Below are 21271 nucleotides of genomic sequence, written 5' to 3'. Positions count from 1 at the left end.
GTGAGCCATGTTTGGTGTGATCTACCGTTTTATCTAAATGTTCCTTGACATTGGATCGCTGAAGATTTGTTGTGCTCCGGCATTCTCTTGCTGTCTTTGACCTGACCGTGTACCCAGTTAAGAAAATGTATGATTTAAGCATTTGTCTGAAATATTGCTCATCTTGAAAGATCTTCAGTGTATTCAAAAGACAATGTCCATGCTGACTTTGCTCACTCCGCTGGAACAGTCTTGACTATGGACCGTTTTTAAAAAAGCCATGTAAATAAAGTAAGCCTCTTTCTGTTTTCCCCTTCACCAAATGCTTCTCTTGTAATACTTTTTTTGTATTTTTTTTGTATTTTTTATTATTATTTTTTGCATCATTAGGTGTGTTCACGTTTAAAAAAAAAAAAACACGTTGCTGTGTAAAATGATTGTTTTAGAAATACACTACCGTAAGATTTTTATTTTATTTTATTTTTTTAAAGAAGTCCCTTCTACTCACCAGGCCTGCATTTATTTGATCCAAAGTACAGCAAAAACAGTACAATTTTGTAATATTTTTTTATTTTATGTAATGTTTTCTATTTGAATATTTTTTTTAAATGTAATTTATTCCTGTGATTTCAAAGATGAATTTTTAGTGTCATTACTCCACACATGATCCTTCAGAAATCATTCTAATATTCTGATTTGCTGCTCAAAAAAAGTTGTCGAAAACAGCTGAGTAGAATTTTTCAGGTTTCTTTGATGAATAGAAAGTTGAGACGAACAGCATTTATCTGAAATAGAAATCTTTTGTAACATTATAAATGCCTTCATCACTACTTTTAATCAATTTAAAGCATCCTTGCTAAAATTATACTCAAAAAAAAAAAAAAAAAATGATACTGCCTCCAAGCTTTTGACTGGTATAATGTTACAAAAGCTTTTTATTTCAGACAAATGCTGATCTTTGGATCTTTCTATTCATCAAAGAATCCTGAAAAAAATGTACTCAACTGTTTTAAATATTGATAATAATAATTAAAAAATGTTTCTTGAACAGCAAATCAGCATATCAGAATGATTTCTGAAGGATCATGTGACACTAAAGACTAGAGTAATGATAATAAAAATGTAGGTTTGATCACATGAATAAATTACATTTTAAAATATATTCAAATAGAAAGCAGTTATTTTAAATAGTAAAAATATTTTGCAATATTACTGCATTGCTGTATTTTGGAACAAATAATTGCAGGCTTGATGAGCAGAAGACACTTCTTAAGAAAAAAATTAAAAATCTTACTGTTCAAAAACTTTTGACTGGTAGTGTATATATCGGGCTGTATTTTTAAATAAAAATACTGAGCTATGTTTTACAAGAAAATACTATTTCAGTTTAATTTATTGTTTTCCCAGCGGTTTCTTTGTAAAATTTACTAGCAACGTCTAAGTTAAAATTGTTTAAATTACACAGCATTTAAAGATGGAATGACGTAGTATGTATTGGCATGTCAATCAAAGGTTCTCTCACATTTCATTGGCCCCTCAGGGTTTTGTTAGGCGCGTTGCTAGGATACGGCGAGAGACTATCCCGTACTACAACTACTTCCATTCATATGTACTAAAGGTTTTGTTGTAATTTTGTATAAATACGAACAAAATGTCCGATAACGAGGAAAGTCAAGGGCCGAAGAGTTCCTTTAGCACCTATGTAGCTGAAGGTGACCAGCTATTCCAGAAGGGAGAGTACGTCAAAGCTATTGAGAGCTTTTCCACGGTAAGCTAACACTTATAACTGAGGATTAACCTATGCGAAATACGTTCACATTTCTTACATTAAACTCGGTGCTTTATTTCACACTTTATAAAAGGCTTTTCTGTTGTCCACCAGGCTTTAAGTTTACAGCCGGATGATAAGAACTGTCTGGTCGCCAGATCCAGGTGTTATTTGAAATTAGGGGATGCAGAGAACGCGCTGAAAGATGCCGAGACCTCACTTAGAGACAGCAAAGATTTCTTCAAGGTGTGTTCATCTGTGCTGCTAATTTGTGTTTTATCTCCTCGTTTGGTCCAGAAGGTCCCAGCTTTACAGCTTTGAGTCTGTTTGTGTATATGACCTGAAGAGGGCGTACTTACATTATCTGAAACCTTATCACCTTGGAAAAAGTAACGTTAGGGTAACAGTTACTAGTTTGCCCTAAAAAGTATGTGGACACTTGTACCACACTTAAAAATTGAAGAATCCTGTTGCATTAGATAACGAAAGTATTAAACCAAGTGACATTAATGTCACAAACACACTTTCTAATATAGCATTTTACAAAAATAACTTCTAACTCATTTTGAATTAATAAACAAAATGCATGTTCTGACTAAAAGACTAAAATTTTCAAGATAAAAAGGACACATCAAACTAGTGAGTGAAATATGAGAGACCGAAAAAATCACCTAAAAGTAGTTGCAAACTGGCCAAGAACAGTGAGGTTTGTTCTAGGGAAAGTAATGTTTTCAGATGACACTTAGTTTGGTATTCTGTATGTAATGCAATTTTTTTTTTTCAGTGGTGTTTTAAGTATCTAAATACGTTTTGGAGCTACTATATATAAACCCTCTAAATTAATAATGCCCGGTCCTAGCAGTAAAAGCACACCTGAATTATCAGCAGTTATGTTTAGTTTCTAAATGGAATATAAAAAGAGAGAGAGGTGATAAATCGGGTGATAGGAAAAAAAACAAGACTTTTTACATTTTTCCAAAAAATGTATTTAAAATGAATTGTCTTTCTATTCTTCTTCTTCAAAAAAAAAATTCTCATGGTTTCAACAAAAAGCACCGCACAGCTGTTTTCAACATTGATAATAAAGTAAATATTTCTTGAGCAGCAAGTAAGCATATTAGACTGATTTCTGAAGGATTACGTGACACTGAAGACTGAAGTAATGATGCTAAAAATTCAGCTTTTTCATCTCAGGAATACAATACATTTTAAAATATATTACAATAGAAAACAGTTCTTTCAAACTGTGATAATATTTCACAATATTCCTGTTATTACTGGATTTTTTAATTAAATAAATGAAGCATTGGTGAACATAAGATACTTCTTCATATACATGGATTTACTTCTACATATCACTTTGAATGAAATCTTTTTACTGGGTTATTAACCCAAGAGATATTCAGATAAACGTATATCATATTATAGCGGTGATTTAATGGTTAAGCAGCTGGCTTGTTACCACAAAGCATGTGGTGTCATGTAGGAATTATGAAAGAACAATGAATAATCAAAAACCTGTTTGCTGCCATTTTGTGTTTCTCTAGGCATCCAGTCCTCTTAGTTACTCAACCTGCTTTGAATGAAAAGCTTCTTCTAACAAATAACTTAACATATGATTCTCCTTCTGTGTTTATCCTGTCTCCTTTAGGGTCTGTATCAGAAAGCAGAAGCCCTCTACACTATGGGCGATTTTGAGTTTGCATTGGTCTACTATCACCGAGGCAAAAAGCTGCGTCCAGAGCTGCAGGAGTTCAGGCTGGGCATCCAGAAAGCTCAAGAGGCAATCGACAACTCAGTGGGCAGTAAGTCCTCAAATACAACATGATAAGAAATGTGGAGCTCATATATTTGGTTACACAGCAAACAGACCTAGTTACTTCATCAGAGATTTCAAAACTCATATCTCTCACCCCAACCCAAAAGGTCCTTCCTCTGTCAAGCTGGAAAATAAAGGAGACTTTTCCTTCTTGCACAAGTCTAATGGGGTGAGCTGGCTATATTATCTTTTCTGTCTCTTACTGTCTCCTGCTCATTTTACCACCTGCCCCCATCATTCACCCTTCCACTGTTAGTAACAGTAAAACATATTTGTTTGTTTGATACAATCCCAAAGGTTCATCCCAAACATCTGAATCACTCTCATAAGAGGGAATCCAAAAAGCATAACCAGAAGACGGGCAAAAGTGAAAAGACAGCCAAGGAACTCTTGGGAGAGCTGTACAGTGATAGAGAATACTTAGAGAAACTTCTACAAGATGAAGGTGTGTTTCAGTTTTTTGTAGACCTTTTTAAATATCAATTTGCATCTGTGAAAGTGCATACTCTATAAAAAGTATCACAATCTGCTCCAATACAGATCTTATAAAAAGTAAGATACGAACTGGAGAGCGTGTGCAAGACCTGATCGTAGGCTGTATCTCATATCTGGACACGCGGACGGCGTTCTGGCAGCAGCAGAAGCCCATCTACGCTCGTCAGCGAGACAGAAAACTCATGCAGCAGCAGTGGAACCGGGTTCTTCACAAGCCTCCCTCAGACCCCACTCGATACGTCCTCAACGGTTTGGAGGAGATTGACACAGGTGAACCTCTGCAGAGTTTGGGATGGGTCAAAGTTTACAGTATAGGTTCCTAGCAAGAAATTTAGTATAATTGTGTTGCACTTGCAAGGATACTTATTGTTGTAACATTATAAATGTCTTTTGATCAATTGGATGAATTCTTGCTGAAAAAAAGGCGAATTAAAAAAAAAAAACTTACTGACCATCTGTTGAGTGGCTGACCTTAATCAGGATCAACCTAGAGAAAAGGGTGGGACTGTGATCCTCATTATTCTCTAGGTCACCCCACAATGTTTGTTTTAGCAAACTAGATACATAACACACCCAGCTAATTATTTAAATATTTATTAGTGCTTGCTGAGGACATTTGAACGGAACCTTATTGTCAAACTTTGGCACGTAACTGTGTACCATTTGTGCCATGGACATGAGCGATACATCAAATCTTATATTCGTGGAATCCAGTCATAAAAATGGAATTTACTATGTAACGCATAATGTCACAGAGGATGAATAAATTAAAAGTAGTCAGTACATTTTAATCAAAACCCAGTATAGACTAGTGTCTGTGAATATTAAGCTGCAAAAATACCATTTAAATATGAATCCTGCATGTTCTGTGTGTCTCTGTGTGAATGAATGGTTTTCGTTTACTACACACATACTGAAGTGCTCATGACGCTCACGGTGTAACTGCTCTGAGAGTCGCTTCATAACCATTTTGCAGTTTCTTTTGAGAAAAACTATTGTCATATCAAATACAAATAGAAACTTAAAGGTCTTCACAGCAACTCTTCAAAAGAAAAGATTTTAATTTTTTAGTTTTTTTTAAAGGGCCTAAACATGTTCGAAAACTCTGACACTGTGCACATGCCAAAAGTGGTGAAAATGTACATCTGATATGGGTTTCAGAAGTGGGTGTGGCAAAATGGCTCGATAGCGCCACCTATAAAATTTCAATGAAGTGCCCCTCAAAATTCGGTAGACACATGTAACACACCAATACTTACCAAAAAGTCTCCCGGTACGAAGTCCGAAACCCAACAGGAAGTCAGTTATTTTTTATTTTCTCTGCAAGTCTTGTGCTGTTTTTGCCATACTTAGGCGTTGTATTTAAACAAACTTCTCCTAGAAATCTTAACAGATCAACAGCAAATTTGGTCAGTCTAATCTAAAGCCCTTTGTGATGTTAAATTGTGAAGATCTTGAGTTTTTGTTGAAGGGCGTGTCCGCCTCGCCATGAAACTCATGCAGCTCAGCTATACAATGTCAGATCTGCACCAAACTTTACATGTTCGATAGGAGTCCTGGCCAGAACACATCTGAAGGCCAATATTGAGTTATAATCATAGCGCCCACCGACTGGCAACAGGATATGTCATGCTTTGAACTAACTTAAACATACTATGTTCCGCGCTAAACTTTGTATATTTGATAAAAGTCCTGGCCTGAAGACATCTACATGCCAATATCCAATTATAGTCATAGCGCCACCAGCTGTCAGCAGAAAGTTTGGCACATATAAATGACTTTGACATGTTCCTTCTATGTTTACCATTTTGAATGCATATTGCTCACCGTCCGCTGTTTTCATAAAGCCACCGGGTGCCACTGAACCAGGGTAGAGGGCCCTTTCAACGCTGCTTGCAGCTTTAATGATTTCAGTTATTATTGGTTTTTGATTAATATTTTTCAATTTAACTGTAAAAACAGAGTCTAGAAAAATTAAAACTGAAAAAGGGAATCCAGAAAAGTTAAGATTAATTTTAAATAAATTAAAAAATGCACTACTCCACAGAATTTTCAAGAAATGTTTTGTATGTTATTGGATTTTTGAGTATTATCTCTTCAATTGACAGCCTTGAGTGCAGGCAATACAGAAAGCGGCCTGAAGAAGGCCCGTGAGCTGATGAAGGCGGTGAAGGAATGGTCTGAGGATGTGCTGCCCAATAAGAGAGAAGTGCTTGGAAACCTGCACAGCTGCATTGGTAGACATATACTTAAATATATAACATCAACAGCACAAGAATCAAAGATATGAAACCCTATGTTAAAAGTTTCTCTTATGTTCTATGCAGGCAATGCACTGATGGATCTTGGAAATATGGACAAGGCTCTGCATCATCATGAGAAGGACCTCGAGCTGGCCAAGAAAGGGTAGGAGACTATGAGAATAGGAAAGCTACCTTGCTGTTTTTCTTGCTTTGTTAATAAACTACAATTCATCCTGTGTGTTTGGTTTGTGCTTCGTTTCATAGCGACCTGACGGACAGTAAATCCAGGGCTCTGGACAACATTGGCCGTGTGTATGCACGGATTGGCAAGTTTCAAAGAGCTATAGAAGTGTAAGTGCCTTTGATTTTAATTAATATTGACTTTGGTGTTGATGTACACAGACAAATCTATTGTAATAGTAATTTAAGTATGTTCTGTATATGTTTGCATAGCTGGGAGGAGAAGTTGCCTCTAGCATGTGGTGGGTTAGAGAAAACTTGGTTGTTTCATGAGATCGGCCGCTGTTACCTAGAGCTGAAACGCTACGGCGAAGCACGAGACTACGGCTCCCGCTCGCTCATGGCTGCGGATGACATCAGCGATGAGAAATGGCAGCTCAATGCCAGTGTGCTCATGGCGCAGGCAGAATGTGAGTCCAAACTACATCGCCCAGAATCCCAGGAAGTCAGCGGTTTAATACACTCTGTAACAATGAATAATCAAATTTCCCACAGTGCTTCGAATCGATAGGAGTTAATGTGGTCGTTATGTATATTTGATCCACGCCACTGTATGATCAGATTATTTTACATTCTCTTTCTCTTGGACACAGTGAAGCTGGGTAACTACAAGGCCTGTGTGTTACACTTTGAGAGGGCACTGGACCGGGCAAAACTGCTGCAGGACGACTCTGCCAGCGAAGCCATCCAGAAGGTCAACACAGACATTCCTATCCTGCTCTCTCACTCTCTCCCTCATCCCTCTCACCATCCATCATGCTTGTGGCCTTTTCTATCGTCCCATTCAAACTACACTAAAATGAGTGCGATTCTAAATCATGCAGGATGCGCAATATGGTTTATATCACAGATGACCAATATGGCTGTCATTGTTTGTTTGACTAAAGGTGCCGTCACATCATGTACATTGTTCATATTTATCCAGTCGTTTCAATAAGATTACATGCAATCAGGAATTTTGCGTAAGACCGCTTTTCATGATACACATTGTTTTAAAGGGATAGTCCACCCAAAAATGAAAATGCTGTCATTAATTACTCACCCTCATGTCGTTCCAAAACCACAAGACCTACGTTCATCTTCAGAACACAAATGAAGAGATTTTAGATGAAATCCAAGAGCTTTCTGACCCTGCACAGACAGCAACACAACTGACAATACCCAGAAAGGTAGTGAAGACACTGATAAAATAGTCCATGTGACATCAGTGGTTCAACCGTCATGTTATGAAGCTACAAACACTTTTTGTGCATAAAGAAAACAAAAATAACTTTATTCAACAATTCTTCTCCTCAGTGTCACCCTAGCGCCATTATGGAAAGTACCACAATGTATGCATTTGCTTTCCTCTGCACATAAACACGTGATGCTCTTCATAATAGTGCTAGGGTGACGCAGAGAAGAAGAATTTAATAAAGTTGTTATTTTTGTTTTCTTCGCGCACAAAAAGTTTTCTCGTAACTTCGTAAAAATATCAAAAATATCTTAATTTGTGTTCTGAAGATAAACAAAGGTCTTACGGGTTTGGAACAACATGAGGGTGAATAATTAATGTCAGAATTTTCATTTTTGGGTGAAATATACCTTTAAAGCAGCTTTACAAAAACTCATGATGTTAATGTTTATAACACCGTAATATCTTTTATACCTTATAGTCACATTTGGCAGATTAAACTGGGTGAAAAAATAGTTCGCATTTTGGGCTGATGCAAGCAATCAAGCAGTAAAGACTTGCTATATAGTAAATATCGGCCTACACAAGTATACTGTATGTATACAGATAAAGTTTGAAATATTTATATATCCAACTTTACATAAAGAGCTGTATATATAGTTGTATTTCGCAGCAAAATAATAATCAAGCAGTTGTTATTCATTATGTCCATCTTATTCTTCAATGCAGAAGTAAGCCTATGGGCGTGACTTCTGGTTGATTAGCCACTATAGGGAATAACGAGAAGAATAACAACATGCAGTAAATGGTAAAATTGTTTGCACTACAAATCAGTGTGTTCATAATTATGATAATACATTAAAATAATATAGTAAGACACACCAATTTGCAATATCATGCAGCAGACCTGTTTTGTACAGATAAAAATAGCTGAGACGCGGACCCACCAAAATAAGAGCCTGATGATTTTAGGTTTTAAAATGCTGAAAATTCATATAAAAAATTAAAAAGGTAAAAAAGAAAAAAAAAATGTAAATATTACTACTGTATAATATTTTTTGTATATTTATACTGTATACTACTGTATTTATGTAGTATTAGTATACTGTAAGTGTATATATATAGTAGTGTATAATTATAAATTAACGGGTTTTTTAAGACTCACTTTTTATTTTAAAATATAATAGTATTATCACACACAATTTATTATTATCATATAAAGTGCAATAATACAATTATCAGTTAATAATTATTTTATTTGTATAGTTATATTTAATGAGTCACACTGAAACAGTGTGATGACCAAACCAAATATCCAGGCGCTCTCATGAGAACCAGACTGAAAAACTTATGTGCACCCCTGGCTATATAGTATATATTGCATTATGCAAGCATACAAATGCACAAATGTGAATAAAGTTGGATATAATATGACCCTTGGTGACCCTGCACCACAAAACCAGTTGTAAGCAGCACAGGTATATTTGTAGCAATAGCCAACAATGCATTGTATGGATCAAAATGATCGATATTTTCTTTTATGCCAAAAATCATTAGGATATTAAGTAAAGATCATGTTCCATGAAGACATTTTGTAAATTTTCTACCACAAATATATTAAAACTTACTTTTTTAATTATTAGTAATATGCATTGCTAAGAACTGTATTTGGACGATTTTACATTTTTTTGCACCCTCAGATTTCAGATTTGCAAATAGTTGTATCTCAACCAAATACTGTCCTATCCTAACAAACCACACATCAATGGAAAGCTTATTCATTCAGTATAAATCTCAATTTTAAAAAATGTACCCTTATGACTGGTTTTGTGGTCCAGGGTCACATGTACGTACAATTTGCTATAAAGAGCTATGCGATAACATTACATTTTACGAAAATAAAACATTTTAAGTCACATCTCATTCAGAATGGGTCCTAATACCAAGGAACATGTGATAAAACATGCTTTTTTGTTCCATGTTAATCTTAGTTTCTGTCATAACCTGCTGCATCAGGCAACTCTTTATTTTGCCTTCCATTTACTTTTTTATTTCTGCATTGTCACACTGAATAGCTCTGCCAACAGTGAAAACTCAATGGGCCAAGATCCTGCTCCTAGTGCGTGTTATTATGCATATTATGTAATATATATTATGTAATATATATATATATATATCATTATTAAAATATTATGTAACAAAACCCTGAACTTTCATAAGCAGAACAGTTAATTAGTTGGAACATGATTTCAAAATATCTGTAAATAGTTGTCATAGTATGAACAGATAACTGTAATGTTTACAATGCATTCATTGATGAATTTTCATTTTCTTGTATGTTATCTGATTCGTGACTATCCCATTCTTCTGATACCATATTTCTTCATGTTGCTATGGTATTATTTGATTTACTAATCAATTTATCGCCCTGCAGGCTCTTCGTGAAGCAAGACACAGAGTGACTCAGTAAGATGAGAAACCCCTCTGAAAAAACATGGCTGCATCCGCCTCCAAGACAAGTCAGAACTAATGCATCCTTACCAGTTAAATACATTTTGCCTGAAGAGCACTGTGTTAGATTGCAGTCAGTCTCACTGGTGAAGGATTACTTTATGACTGCACTTTCTGTGCTTGTTTCCATATGGGTAAAAAGGGCTTTTGTATAGTTTTACATAAATACACTGTCACACTTTCAGAGGTATAACAAATCATGTTTTATTTTTGTGATGCAGTGTCAGAGTGACGTTGCCCAGACATTGTTAATGTTTTCCAAAAGACGCACGCATGCTGAGGCCTTGTGTTGATATACAAAAATACTCTTTTTAATTCATAATCCAGCCATAATGGTTTGAATTTAAAAGTAATAAAATTAGCTCAGCTTTAATCCCTAACATTAAACTCCACCTACTGAGTCAATATTGACTTAGATTATGTGCTCAACGAAACTGAAGAGTAGTATATGCCCTGACAGAATGCTTAACTACACATTACTGCACTTTGTGTGTGAGAGTATGTTCGTGTGGGTTACATCTGCTATTTATGTGAACTCACCACAGACACTTGTGAGAAAGCGGTCACAGCCAACCTGCGTTTGCTCTGAACTCCACTGTGATAAGCTGAAGCAGCGATTCTTAACTGCAAAACCTGTCAGTGCAATGTCAGAACACACAACCACTCAGAAACCCTGCATACATTTCACACGTCCCTCACGAATATCAACAAGACGCAGCATGAACGATCCAGCTGTTTTAATCTTTGCTAGGTATGCTCCTGTATAACTGGCCTGTAAACAAGGATTTACAGAACAGGAGCTGCCTGTGGATCCTTTTTTACTCTGTACAAACTTCATTTTAAAACACAAACGATGGAAATGAATCATTTAGTAATTTTAATAGGCATGTATTCAATATAATCTGACAATCATTCTGACAGTCTGCTGGAAGTCAAGTCCATACTTGCACGAGGCATGAAAAGCTTGATCATTTGTTTGTCTTCATGTCTCATCCGATTATTGATGGCATATATATTTTAGATGCAATCAAATGTACAGGTTTAGGCAAGTATTCTTATAATGGCCTGTGTATGAAAATGGAAACTGTGTGTTTGCTCTACAAGTAGGCCTAAACAATGAGTTTGAGGGGGCTATTATTCTACAAGAATGTTGATGTTTTAAACAAATTCTAAACTTCTAAGAAATGTATTAAATAAAAACAGGTCATTTTGGGGGGTGCAATCAAATGTTCGCAAACGTCCAAACGCTTAACCTAAAAAAACGTTAAGACAACGTTAAGTTTTTTAAAAGACCAACAGTAAACACGTTATATAAATAAAGCATACTGTGTACAGACACGCAAAACCCATAATATGAGCACTGTTTTAATGCATCCACGCTGGTGTTTTCTATGGGAGGAAAACGTTAACGCATTGTATTCATATACTGGACTCCTCTGCTTGTCTATACATGGTATAATTTATTAATAATGTGTTTACAGAGCTTTGTCATTTAAAAATACTTTAAGTCGTTAAGCATTATAGAATGTCCCAAATTTGGCAACAGAAATTCACAGTTCGCGCAGTTAACAGAACACAATTTTTTGTGACATATATTTTTTTCAAATCTTTAATAAAGTAATAAAAAATAAAAGTGCTTTAATGCTTTATTGATGTGCCGAAATTCTGATGGTTACCTCCTCTGGCAATTGCAACATCTTTTTGTTGGTATCTAAAAACCAGCATAATCTAGCCTTTATCATTTCATAAAACGTTTTTGATAGTTACAAGGGCCATTCTACAGAACAGGTGACAGAAACTCAAAAAACACATTTAAAAAGCAGTTAAGTATTTAAATCTTAGATGTTTACTAAGATTATAATCTACTGAAACCCACAATAATATTTAAAATATCAGTAAGATAGCATCATTTAGTGGGTACTTTCAGTTGGGAGGTGGCTGTCCCAAACCCTAACCTAATGCTTGGTGGTTGTGAATGAATAAATGAAACACATTTCCCCTTTTTTACTCCATCTCGAATCACGCTCACGGAAAGTGCTTAAAAAACAGCGTCTTTCCCAAGAGCCATTCACATTACATGATTTGACTGATTTTTTCGTAGAAAGGGTGACAGTGCACCGCATTAAAAGAAAGGACCATTCATGTTTTCATAACTGCTGGCCAAATTCAAAAACAAAACTAACATTAAATAACCATTGAGAGCGAGGGGGCCCCCTGGTTTTTCGGGGGCTCTACATAGCTTGCATATTTTGCGTATAGGGAGGATCAGCTCTGCTGATTAGCATCATTGAGCTAGCTTCAAAAGTATCTAAAATTGTCACTACCAAAACATTTGGTGAAGTTTCAGTAGTGACATCTTTGTTTTGGGTGTTATCCCAATTTTCGCTACTGTAATAGTCACGATCGAAACATGTCATCATCGTTTCGGTAGTGATAAAAGGGAATACATAATCCTCATATTTGGTGAAATAAACACATTTTTTGTAAAGATAAGCAATTTTTTTTTTGTATTTTGGTATGTTTTAGGAGTGTTTTAGTATGCAAGTTAAAATTCTATAATGTGATGTGGTCGCTACAAAAAACATTACCGTCACTACCGAAAATATGCAGTCAAGACTGAAACATGGGATGTTCTGTCAAAAATAAAGTATACTAAGACGTTATGATTGTGTTTGGTTCATTGTATATTCAAACTAACGAATCTTTAAGTTTAAAATCAGTATGATCAACTTTTTGCCTTTTACAAAGAAAAATTGGATTCAGAATAAAACAAATCTCATAAATCACTTGAAATATTGTTAAAATTGTAACCGTTATGAATTTACCTTGGAAAACTTGTAATAAAATAGAAAAAAGGAAGATGTAAGCAAAATCTTAATAGGTCAATATAACCCTTCTTATCTAATGATATATTATTGTGTTTCGGTAGTAACAAAATTGGGGAGAGGACAAATTAAGATATTTTGCAAATTTCCCACCTAATATATCATATATAATATATCTTAATTTTGATTAGCAATATGCATTGCTAAGAACTTCATTTGGACAATTTTAAAGGCAATTTTCTCAATATTTTGACTTTTTTGCACCCTCAGATTCCAGATTTTCAAATAGTTGTATCTTGGCCAAATGTTGTCCAATACAATCAAAGCTTATTTATTCAGCTTTCAGATGATGTATACATCTCAATTTAAAACAAAATGACCCTTATGACTGCTTTTGTGGTTCAGGGTCACGTTTGTTTTCCATTTATATTATTATATTATCCAACGACCACCATGTGCGAACATTAAGGATTTACTGTATTTAAAGTAAAGATTAGTCATTGATATGAAATTAGATTTAAGACTCACATGATGACTGAGACATATTGACGAGCAGTATGATGTCAAAAAAAATTCCGGTCGCTGACGTGCACAGCGAGGGACGGTCTGCAAAGCGGGAGCGCGCTTAAAATTTGCCTCTGTTCTGTATTATCTGCCTCTCCCTTCCGTGTCCGCGCTCTCGTGTACGCAGTGAGCGTGCTCAAGTGCCAGTGGTTTCCGTTTTGTTTCCTGATTATTGCTAGTGCTCGGCCAGGCGGGGGTTTCTGCGCAGCGCTCTGGTCTGGAGAAACGTGGAATTTGGCCGTACGGCGCTTTGAACCTTCAGCCCCGGAAAAGGGTGACAGCTTTTCACACATCCGCCAACGTTGTAATCAAGTGAGTTGCATTTACGCGGATCACTGACTGTTGCTTTTTAATCTTGTAGATCGTATTTGCACCCAGCAAGTTTCGTTTTCCAAGTCTAAGATCTAAGATGTAACACATAATTTGGTGTTTCAGGCATGTGCTTTCTTTCCCAGCTGCGGTAGGCATTGCCACGCTGATTTGTTTTGTCTGCATGCAGCGTGGCCGGGCACTGCCACTCCCCGAATCCACGGCTTTGCATTGTTACCGTTAATTAACAGTACGCTCATTTGCTCCTATTCATTTGAGACTTCTGTAGATTTAGAAATTCATTGAATTAATCGTAGCCCTCGTTTCCTTTAAATCGGCGCACCGTTTTTCCACCAAATTGTCTATATTCGTGTGCGCAATGTCGTTAAATCTAGTACAGTTATATGCGTGTGACGCGTGACCTCTGCTTGATGTGTCGCTACTGTCTGAGTGAATCTGCAGGGCGTTTTGGGTTTTCTTTGTCTTCCATAGATTGGCTGGCGTGTCCGAATCTAATTTGGTCACACAAAGGCTGCCTACCTAGACAGCAGCTGGGCATCAGACATATTGAACTGATTCAAAACGTGTTTGCTTCCCAGAAATGCTGTCTAAGCAGGCGGCACGCCTGATATTAAGACACAGCCACAAAAAAAGTGGCCCAAATGATGTGCAGGTGTTGCTGTCTCACGACTCACTGAGGGGCTCCTGTAAAACAGCGGCCTGCTTCTGCTTTTCACACACTTTCATCAGAACCTGGGCCGTGGCCAAGGTGTTGGTGTAAAATCCAGCCAACTGCATGGAGAAGTTAACATTTAATGGCACCAAGAGGCACCATTTGAACCCATCAGCTGTGAATTGTGTCGCCTGGCTGATATGAAAGTTTGTCATTTGATTAAGCTGTAAACATTTGCATTGCTCTATAAAATGGGGAACAGATGTATTTTGGCAAGAAGGTGATGATGACAACTGGTTTCACAATGAAATAAAGTCATTTGACATCTGATGACTCGCAAACACAACTTAATATCTAGGCTACAGCTGTACTTCTGCTTATTAATCTGAAATCTAACATTAGAAGACACTATGGTGCTAAACTCTACCAGTCAAAAGTTTTTGAACAGTAAGCAGAAGATACTTCTGCTTACTCTTCAGCACACCAAGCCTGCATTTATTTGATCCAAAATGGAGCAAAAACAATACAATTTTGAAATATTTTTACTATTTAAAGTAACTGTTTTCTATTTAAATATATTTTAAAATGTAATTTATTCCTGTGATTTCAAAGCTAAATTTTCAGCATCATTACACCAGTCTTCAGTGGAGTAATTCATGCTGATTTGCTGTTCAAGAAACATCTTTTATTATTATTATCACTATTTAAAACAGCTGAGTAAAATTTTTTTTTTTTTTTTTTGAATTCTTTGAATAAAAGGATCCAAAGATCAGCATTTATCTGAAATAAATAGCTTTTGAGTACTTTGGAATAAATAAATACAGGCTTGGTGAGCAGACGAGATTTCTTTAAAAAAAAAACCATTAAAAATCTTACTGTTCAAAAACTTTTGACTGGTAGCGTATTACGGTGTGAAGTATCATTAAAACCGAAGATTTCCAGCATACAGAGTTTCTATGGTTTACTTCAGGCCTCTATTAAAGAGTAGAAGATTGGAGACAAAGAGAAATATGGATAAAGAGCGAAGGAGTCATGTGTAGGCTAGAGAAAAGCAGCTCTTGCATTGGCAGTCTGATGCCTACTCAAATTTCACTAGAAATGCACAGTGGTGTTTTATTTCATATGAATCCGAATGTGCATTGGTCTAAACGGAGCAGTGGTTTTCAGATTTGCTCAGAAGGACGAGAGCGGGAGGCTGTACGGAGGCTGCAGAGCTAAAATATGCAGTTGTGGGTAGTAAAATTGAAGTTTCCAAGAGCCTACGTGCTGTGAAGGGTCTGAAAAAGTGGTCGTTTTAACTGCCATGTTTAGGTGGATAGTTTCTGTTAATCTTTACCAAGCGTTCCTGGAGCTGCCTGTCATTTAACCCCTTGTTTACATTTGCATGCAGTTCTCATGCACAGCGTAATCTTTTTGTAGAAATGCATTCGCACTCACTCTTGCCAAATTTATCTTGTTTATCAGAAGCGGCCTGCTGTGTAGCAATGGAAGCTGAACAGAATCAGGAAGTTCCAGAGGCTGTTGCTGAGACACAGGAAGTGGTGGCACAGCAAGAGGAGAAATCGGAGCCTAAGTCCGAAGAGGTGGCACCTTCAGAACCAGCAGATCCTCCAAAAGCGGCCCCTGAACCGGAGAAGACCCCAGAGGCAGAGCATTCTGCTAGGGAATTGCCAGAAAAGGAGAACGCGACGGAATCCGAAGCGCCTCCAGCCAAACCAGCCGAACCCGAGGTGGCGCCACAAAAATCTCCGGAGGAACCCCCGGCTGCCGAGTCTTCTGAGAAGTCCCCTGAGCAAGAACAGCAGAAGAAGTCTGAGGAGCCGCAGGTTCAAGTGAATTCTGAACCTGAGAAGCAGGAGGAAGAAGCTGTGAAAGAGGTGGAGCCTAAGAAAGAGGAGGAGCCTGCCAAAGAGGCAGAGTCCAAACCCACTGCTGTGAATGAAGCCAAGCCAAAAGAATCTGATAAAGCTGAGGAGAAAAAGACAGAAGGAGAAGAGGAAAAGGTACAACCAGAGGCCGATGGAGTTCAAGCTGAGCCTCCCAAAGAGGCCGAGACCAAGCCGAAAGAGCCAGAGCTGCCTTTGTTCTTCGGCTGGTTCCTGCTTCCAGAGGAACAAGAACGAGTTAAGTGTGCAACCATGGACTTTCTCAAGACGCTGGACACTTTGGAGGCCTTCAAAGGACACATCAGTGAATGTGAGTAGACTGTGTGAACATACATGCACTTGTGGTTCTCCTCAGAGTTGGTGTGTTTGTAGTGCTAAATTTTTGTTTTTAACAGTTACCGGTGAGGCGGACAAAGAAGTGGATCTTGAGCAGTATTTCCAGAACCCAGTGCACCTCCACTGCACTACAAAGTTCTGTAATTATGGGAAAGCAGAGGGGGCAAAAGAGTATGCAGAGCTGCAGGTTGGTTTTCCCACACAAGCCATTTTTTTTTTTTTTTTTTTTTTTGACGTGTCATATCATGAAGTTCAAATCGAGGGGTGAGAAGCAGAAGGGCGTGCGTGACATTTCACCATCTTTACAGGAGGGCCAAAACAAAAATTGACCATAGTTTCATCTGACTTTGTGTACTGGTTTCAATTGTTTATAATAAAAATGTGTACATTGTGAGATTCATTTTTACTAAAATAGTTATTCCAGCTACTTAACAATTTGGCCAAATGGGCGAATTCATGCTAAGTATACTACAAATACATTTACATATTGGTTACTTAAAGTCTAACTAACTATGTACTTAAATAAGTCCACTTCCAGAACAAAAATTTACAGATAATGTACTCACCCCCTTGTCATCCGAGATGTTCATGTCTGTCTTTCTTTAGTTGTACAAAAATTGTTTTTTGAGGAAAGCATTTCAGGATTTCTCTCCATATAGTGGACTTCTGTGGTTCCTGTGAGTTTAAACTTCCAAAATGAAGTTTAAATGCAGCTTTAAAGGGCAAACAATTGGTTATTTTCTAAAAACGAACTGATAATTTATATACTTTTTAACCTCAAATGCTTGTGTCGTCTAGCTCTGCGTGAACTGTGTATTCCAGTTCATGGCTGTTAGGGTATGTCGAAAAACTCCCGTCTCATTTTCTACTCCAACTTCATTGTTTTACCTTTTTTGTAAAGGCCTTTTGATTTTTGCACATTCACTTTGTAAACTGGGTTGGTACTTCTGCAGTGATGTAGGATGATTTTGAAGTTGGAGGAGAAAATGGGATAGGAGTTTTTCTACATACCCTAACTGTCTTGAACTGGAATACATAGAGTTCAGGCAGAGTTAGATAAGACGAGCGTTTGAGGTTAAAAAGTATATAAATTGTCATTTTGTTTCCAGTTCCAACCAATCATTTCACTAGATAAGACTCTTCCTCGGCTGGGATCGTTTAGAGCCATTTGAAACTGCACTGAAACTGAAATTTGGAAGTTCAAACTCATGGGCACCATAGAAGTCCACTATATGTAGAGAAATCCTCAAAAACATAATTTCTTTACAACTGAAGACGTAGATGTATATATCTAATGAAAGCTCATGAGGAGCTCTTTCTACAGGCAAAAGTATACTGTCATTCATGAGTGTACAAAATTTTTAATATAAACGATTGAAATCAGTACACAGAGTCAGATCAAACTATGGTAAATTTTTGTTTTGGCCTTCCTGTAAAGCTGGTGAAATGTCACTTGCGCCTTTCTGGTTCTCACCCTTTCATACAATCCTCATCAACAATGACATTAAAACACATTTTAGGCTTAATATTGAGAAGTGTGCATTGTGCACAAGTTGTTCTCCAAATAAAGTTTAATTATAGGTTTTTTTGTTTTGTTTTTTTTAAATCCGTAATTATAGAGTGATATGTCCGCAAATAGACAATATAGAAAACTAAATGTTAATAGATTTGAACTAGTATGGAACAAATGTATTTTTAATATAGTATATCACTATTTTACTTGGGTTTGTAACAAAAAATAGTAACTGAATAATACTGAAGTAATGAATTGCATAACTAACTATTATTAACAATAACAATAATAATAATCCCTTTTCTGCATTCTCTCTCTTGTGGCTAAGCAGTAATTGAGTGCCTATATGATGACATACCATTAGAATATAAGTTATTGGTTACTACATGCTAGCTAGCTTCACCTCACTGACGTTGAATTTTATGTGGTATCAGCCATTTTGACTCATGTGCCATCTACATGCTTTACCCACAAAACATTTCTCAATGCCAAAGTGGCGTAAGTGCATTTACGCCCCTTTTGGCACCAAATGGCTTAGTATTTTCAGTGTTTAGTCTTTGGTTTTAAATGAATAACTCTAAAATTATTAGTAATTCACTTATGTCCTTTTGGCAGTAGAAAACACTCATCAAGAGCTTTCATTTGAGAAATATATATATATATATATATATATATATATATATATATATATATATATATATATATATATATATATATATATATATATATATATATATATATATATATATATATCAGTTTAACCCAAAATGTCACACCCTTCTGGTTCTCACCCCTTGAAATATAAGTGTTTATATGTTTTTAGAATAAGATCACTGCTTGATTATAATTTTATTTATTTATTATATTTAATTTATAACATGTTTCTAAACGTTTGGAGAGCAGTGTATATGAATGAAACTGCGAAAGAATACATTTTGTATAACAGTGCAGGGAGAGGCAGAAATCACATAAGGACTTTTTTTTTCATTTCATTAAAATTTTTAAATATACTTTTATATTGCAATTTCACATTCAGTCTTCAAATTAATGTATAAACAACAAAGACCGTATATTTTTATATTTTTTATATTTTTTTTATATTTTTATATTTGTTAAATATTTGTTTTATGACTGAAGGTATCACTGATACCAATAATCTCTAGGAAATTGTTCTTTTTTTCCTAATATTTAACCATTGACCATAGCCATTCAACAGCAATCAATTTTAACATTTGATTAGACTTAAACCCTTTATTTACCCGGCCCTTCAGAAAGTAGGAACTATACAGAAATTGAATAAAGTTATCAAACACTAAATACTAAACACTCAATTAAATACAGATGAATCCTTAAAGCTACAAAAGTTATTGTTTTGATATTATTATTTTTTTTTTTTTTGGATTAATAGACATCACAGAAGCTGGGTTATTAGCTTATTTGGCTGCTATTACTTTAAGAGCTGCCACTGCTAAATGTGACACGGATTTGACACTGAGTTTCATTCTCACTTTAATAGAAAATGATACAGGCGTCAGCGCTCTTAGTTTTGGGCAACCGCCCTCACAGCGACCCGAGTTTGATTCCCGTCTTGAGGTCTTTTGCTGATGCATTAACTAATGTTAACAAATCGATCTTTGTGAAATTGCTGCCAAAATATTAATACTTATTTGACCATATTTTGTCATTCAGGTGGTCAAGGATTCACTTACCAAGTCTGATGAGCTTTCCGTCACTGCTCTCATAGTGACCCCTCGTGTGTTTGGGGCCCGTGTGGCTTTGACGGAAACCCAACTGAAGCTCTGGCCCGAGGGAGAGGACAAAGTAGGGGTCACTCCAGCCCTCCTGCCCAGTGTAGAGGCTCTCCCGGTGGGTAGCCGCGCCCATGTCACATTAGGCTGCGCGGCTGGTGTGGAGGCGGTTCAGACCGGTTTGGATTTGCTGGAGATCCTGGCTCTGCAGAAGGAGGGCAAGGAGGGCACCCAGGTCGAGATGGAGTTGGGCACTTTGACCTACCTGAGCGAGGGCCGCTGGTTCCTCGCCCTGAGGGAACCGATTACGGCAGACACCACCTTCTCTAGCTTCTCCGACGACAAGCCCACCAGTGAGCAAGGCAAAAAGGATGGAGAGAAGAAAAAGAAAGTGTACCATTCTGTGAGCGCAAAGCGAGGAGGAGAAGAAGAGAGGGGGGAAGAGGAGAAGACATTTTTCCTAAGGGCTCCGGCCCTCGGTTGGCTGAGGATGATGTTGTGTTTTTGCATGTGTGTAGGTGGATTGCGTGTATGTTTCGCAGCTTTAGTGTGTGCACAGGGATGGCTTGGGATGATTTGGCAGGCAGTGTGTGACCAGACGTTCCAAAGCGGCCTGCTGGCTCCCGGCTTTCTCTTAGCTGGTGCCTTTTTTCCTTTTGCCTGGCAACACAAGCTCAGAGGCCTTAGTATCTGCCTTAAGGTCATGGATCACTCTGCTGGAAAGTTCACTCTGCGTTAGGTGCTAGTTCACGTGGCTGTTTGGCCGCCACACCATCCCTGTTCCCTTTACACAGGTACATTCACGTTCGGTCTTCCTTACACGTGACACTCATGTAGAACACTTAGATTTAGCACAACTTTACTGGTTTGATTAACTGATTTATACTCCGCTCCAGCTCAGTTTGTTGATTAGTCTAGATGCGTGGTTCCAAAGCTGCTTCTTTAGAAGATTTGCATTCTAAATTTACATTTAGATCTTCGCTTTTCATGAAAAGGAGCTTAAATTGGATCATGGAGTATAAATTTGTTAGCTTAGTACGTGATTCTTTGGTGTCCCTCTCCTTCTTCAGCCTTTGTGGAGCTGATAATTTCCAAGAATTCATGCTGCACCGTTGTTATAATCTCACCGATAGTGATCTGCATGCCTTTCGCCAAAAAAAAAAACACAAAAAAAAAACACATGGTTAA

At 36.9% G+C, this 21271-nt stretch overlaps 2 protein-coding genes across 2 annotated transcripts; both read left to right on the top strand.

Annotated features, from left to right (window-relative positions):
- The first annotated feature begins 1553 nt into the window (after positions 1–1553).
- On the top strand, positions 1554–12871 carry odad4 (outer dynein arm docking complex subunit 4). Its single transcript, XM_051105838.1, has 12 exons — positions 1554–1747; positions 1862–1993; positions 3399–3552; positions 3674–3735; positions 3864–4011; positions 4107–4331; positions 6170–6298; positions 6389–6467; positions 6569–6655; positions 6758–6954; positions 7138–7238; positions 10153–12871. The coding sequence occupies exons 1-12, from the start codon at positions 1631–1633 to the stop codon at positions 10186–10188; spliced, it is 1467 nt and encodes a 488-aa protein (XP_050961795.1). The 5' UTR covers positions 1554–1630; the 3' UTR covers positions 10189–12871.
- Positions 12872–13703: 832 nt separating this feature from the next.
- cnp (2',3'-cyclic nucleotide 3' phosphodiesterase) lies at positions 13704–21271 on the top strand. Its single transcript, XM_051105837.1, has 4 exons — positions 13704–13930; positions 16065–16796; positions 16882–17009; positions 20025–21271. Exons 2-4 carry the CDS (start codon positions 16085–16087, stop codon positions 20820–20822), a joined length of 1638 nt encoding a protein of 545 aa, XP_050961794.1. The 5' UTR covers positions 13704–13930; positions 16065–16084; the 3' UTR covers positions 20823–21271.

The sequence above is a fragment of the Labeo rohita genome, chromosome 3, assembly GCF_022985175.1.
Source record: "Labeo rohita strain BAU-BD-2019 chromosome 3, IGBB_LRoh.1.0, whole genome shotgun sequence".
In the NCBI taxonomy this organism is placed as follows: domain Eukaryota; kingdom Metazoa; phylum Chordata; class Actinopteri; order Cypriniformes; family Cyprinidae; genus Labeo; species Labeo rohita.
The sequence above is the reverse complement of the archived record's forward strand: the minus strand, read 5'-3'. Positions and strand labels throughout refer to the sequence as shown.

What these genes read in the sequence shown, in the direction of transcription:
- odad4 (XM_051105838.1), top strand. Translation starts at nt 1,631, where the DNA reads ATGTCCGATAACGAGGAAAGTCAAGGGCCGAAGAGTTCCTTTAGCACC. An exon ending in TCTTGCACAAGTCTAATGGG is followed by an intron (nt 3,736 to 3,863) that starts GTGAGCTGGCTA and finishes ACAATCCCAAAG; the next exon opens with GTTCATCCCAAACATCTGAA. An exon ending in GCTCATGGCGCAGGCAGAAT is followed by an intron (nt 6,955 to 7,137) that starts GTGAGTCCAAAC and finishes TCTTGGACACAG; the next exon opens with TGAAGCTGGGTAACTACAAG.
- cnp (XM_051105837.1), top strand. Translation starts at nt 16,085, where the DNA reads ATGGAAGCTGAACAGAATCAGGAAGTTCCAGAGGCTGTTGCTGAGACA. An exon ending in CAAAGGACACATCAGTGAAT is followed by an intron (nt 16,797 to 16,881) that starts GTGAGTAGACTG and finishes TGTTTTTAACAG; the next exon opens with TTACCGGTGAGGCGGACAAA. An exon ending in AAGAGTATGCAGAGCTGCAG is followed by an intron (nt 17,010 to 20,024) that starts GTTGGTTTTCCC and finishes TTTGTCATTCAG; the next exon opens with GTGGTCAAGGATTCACTTAC.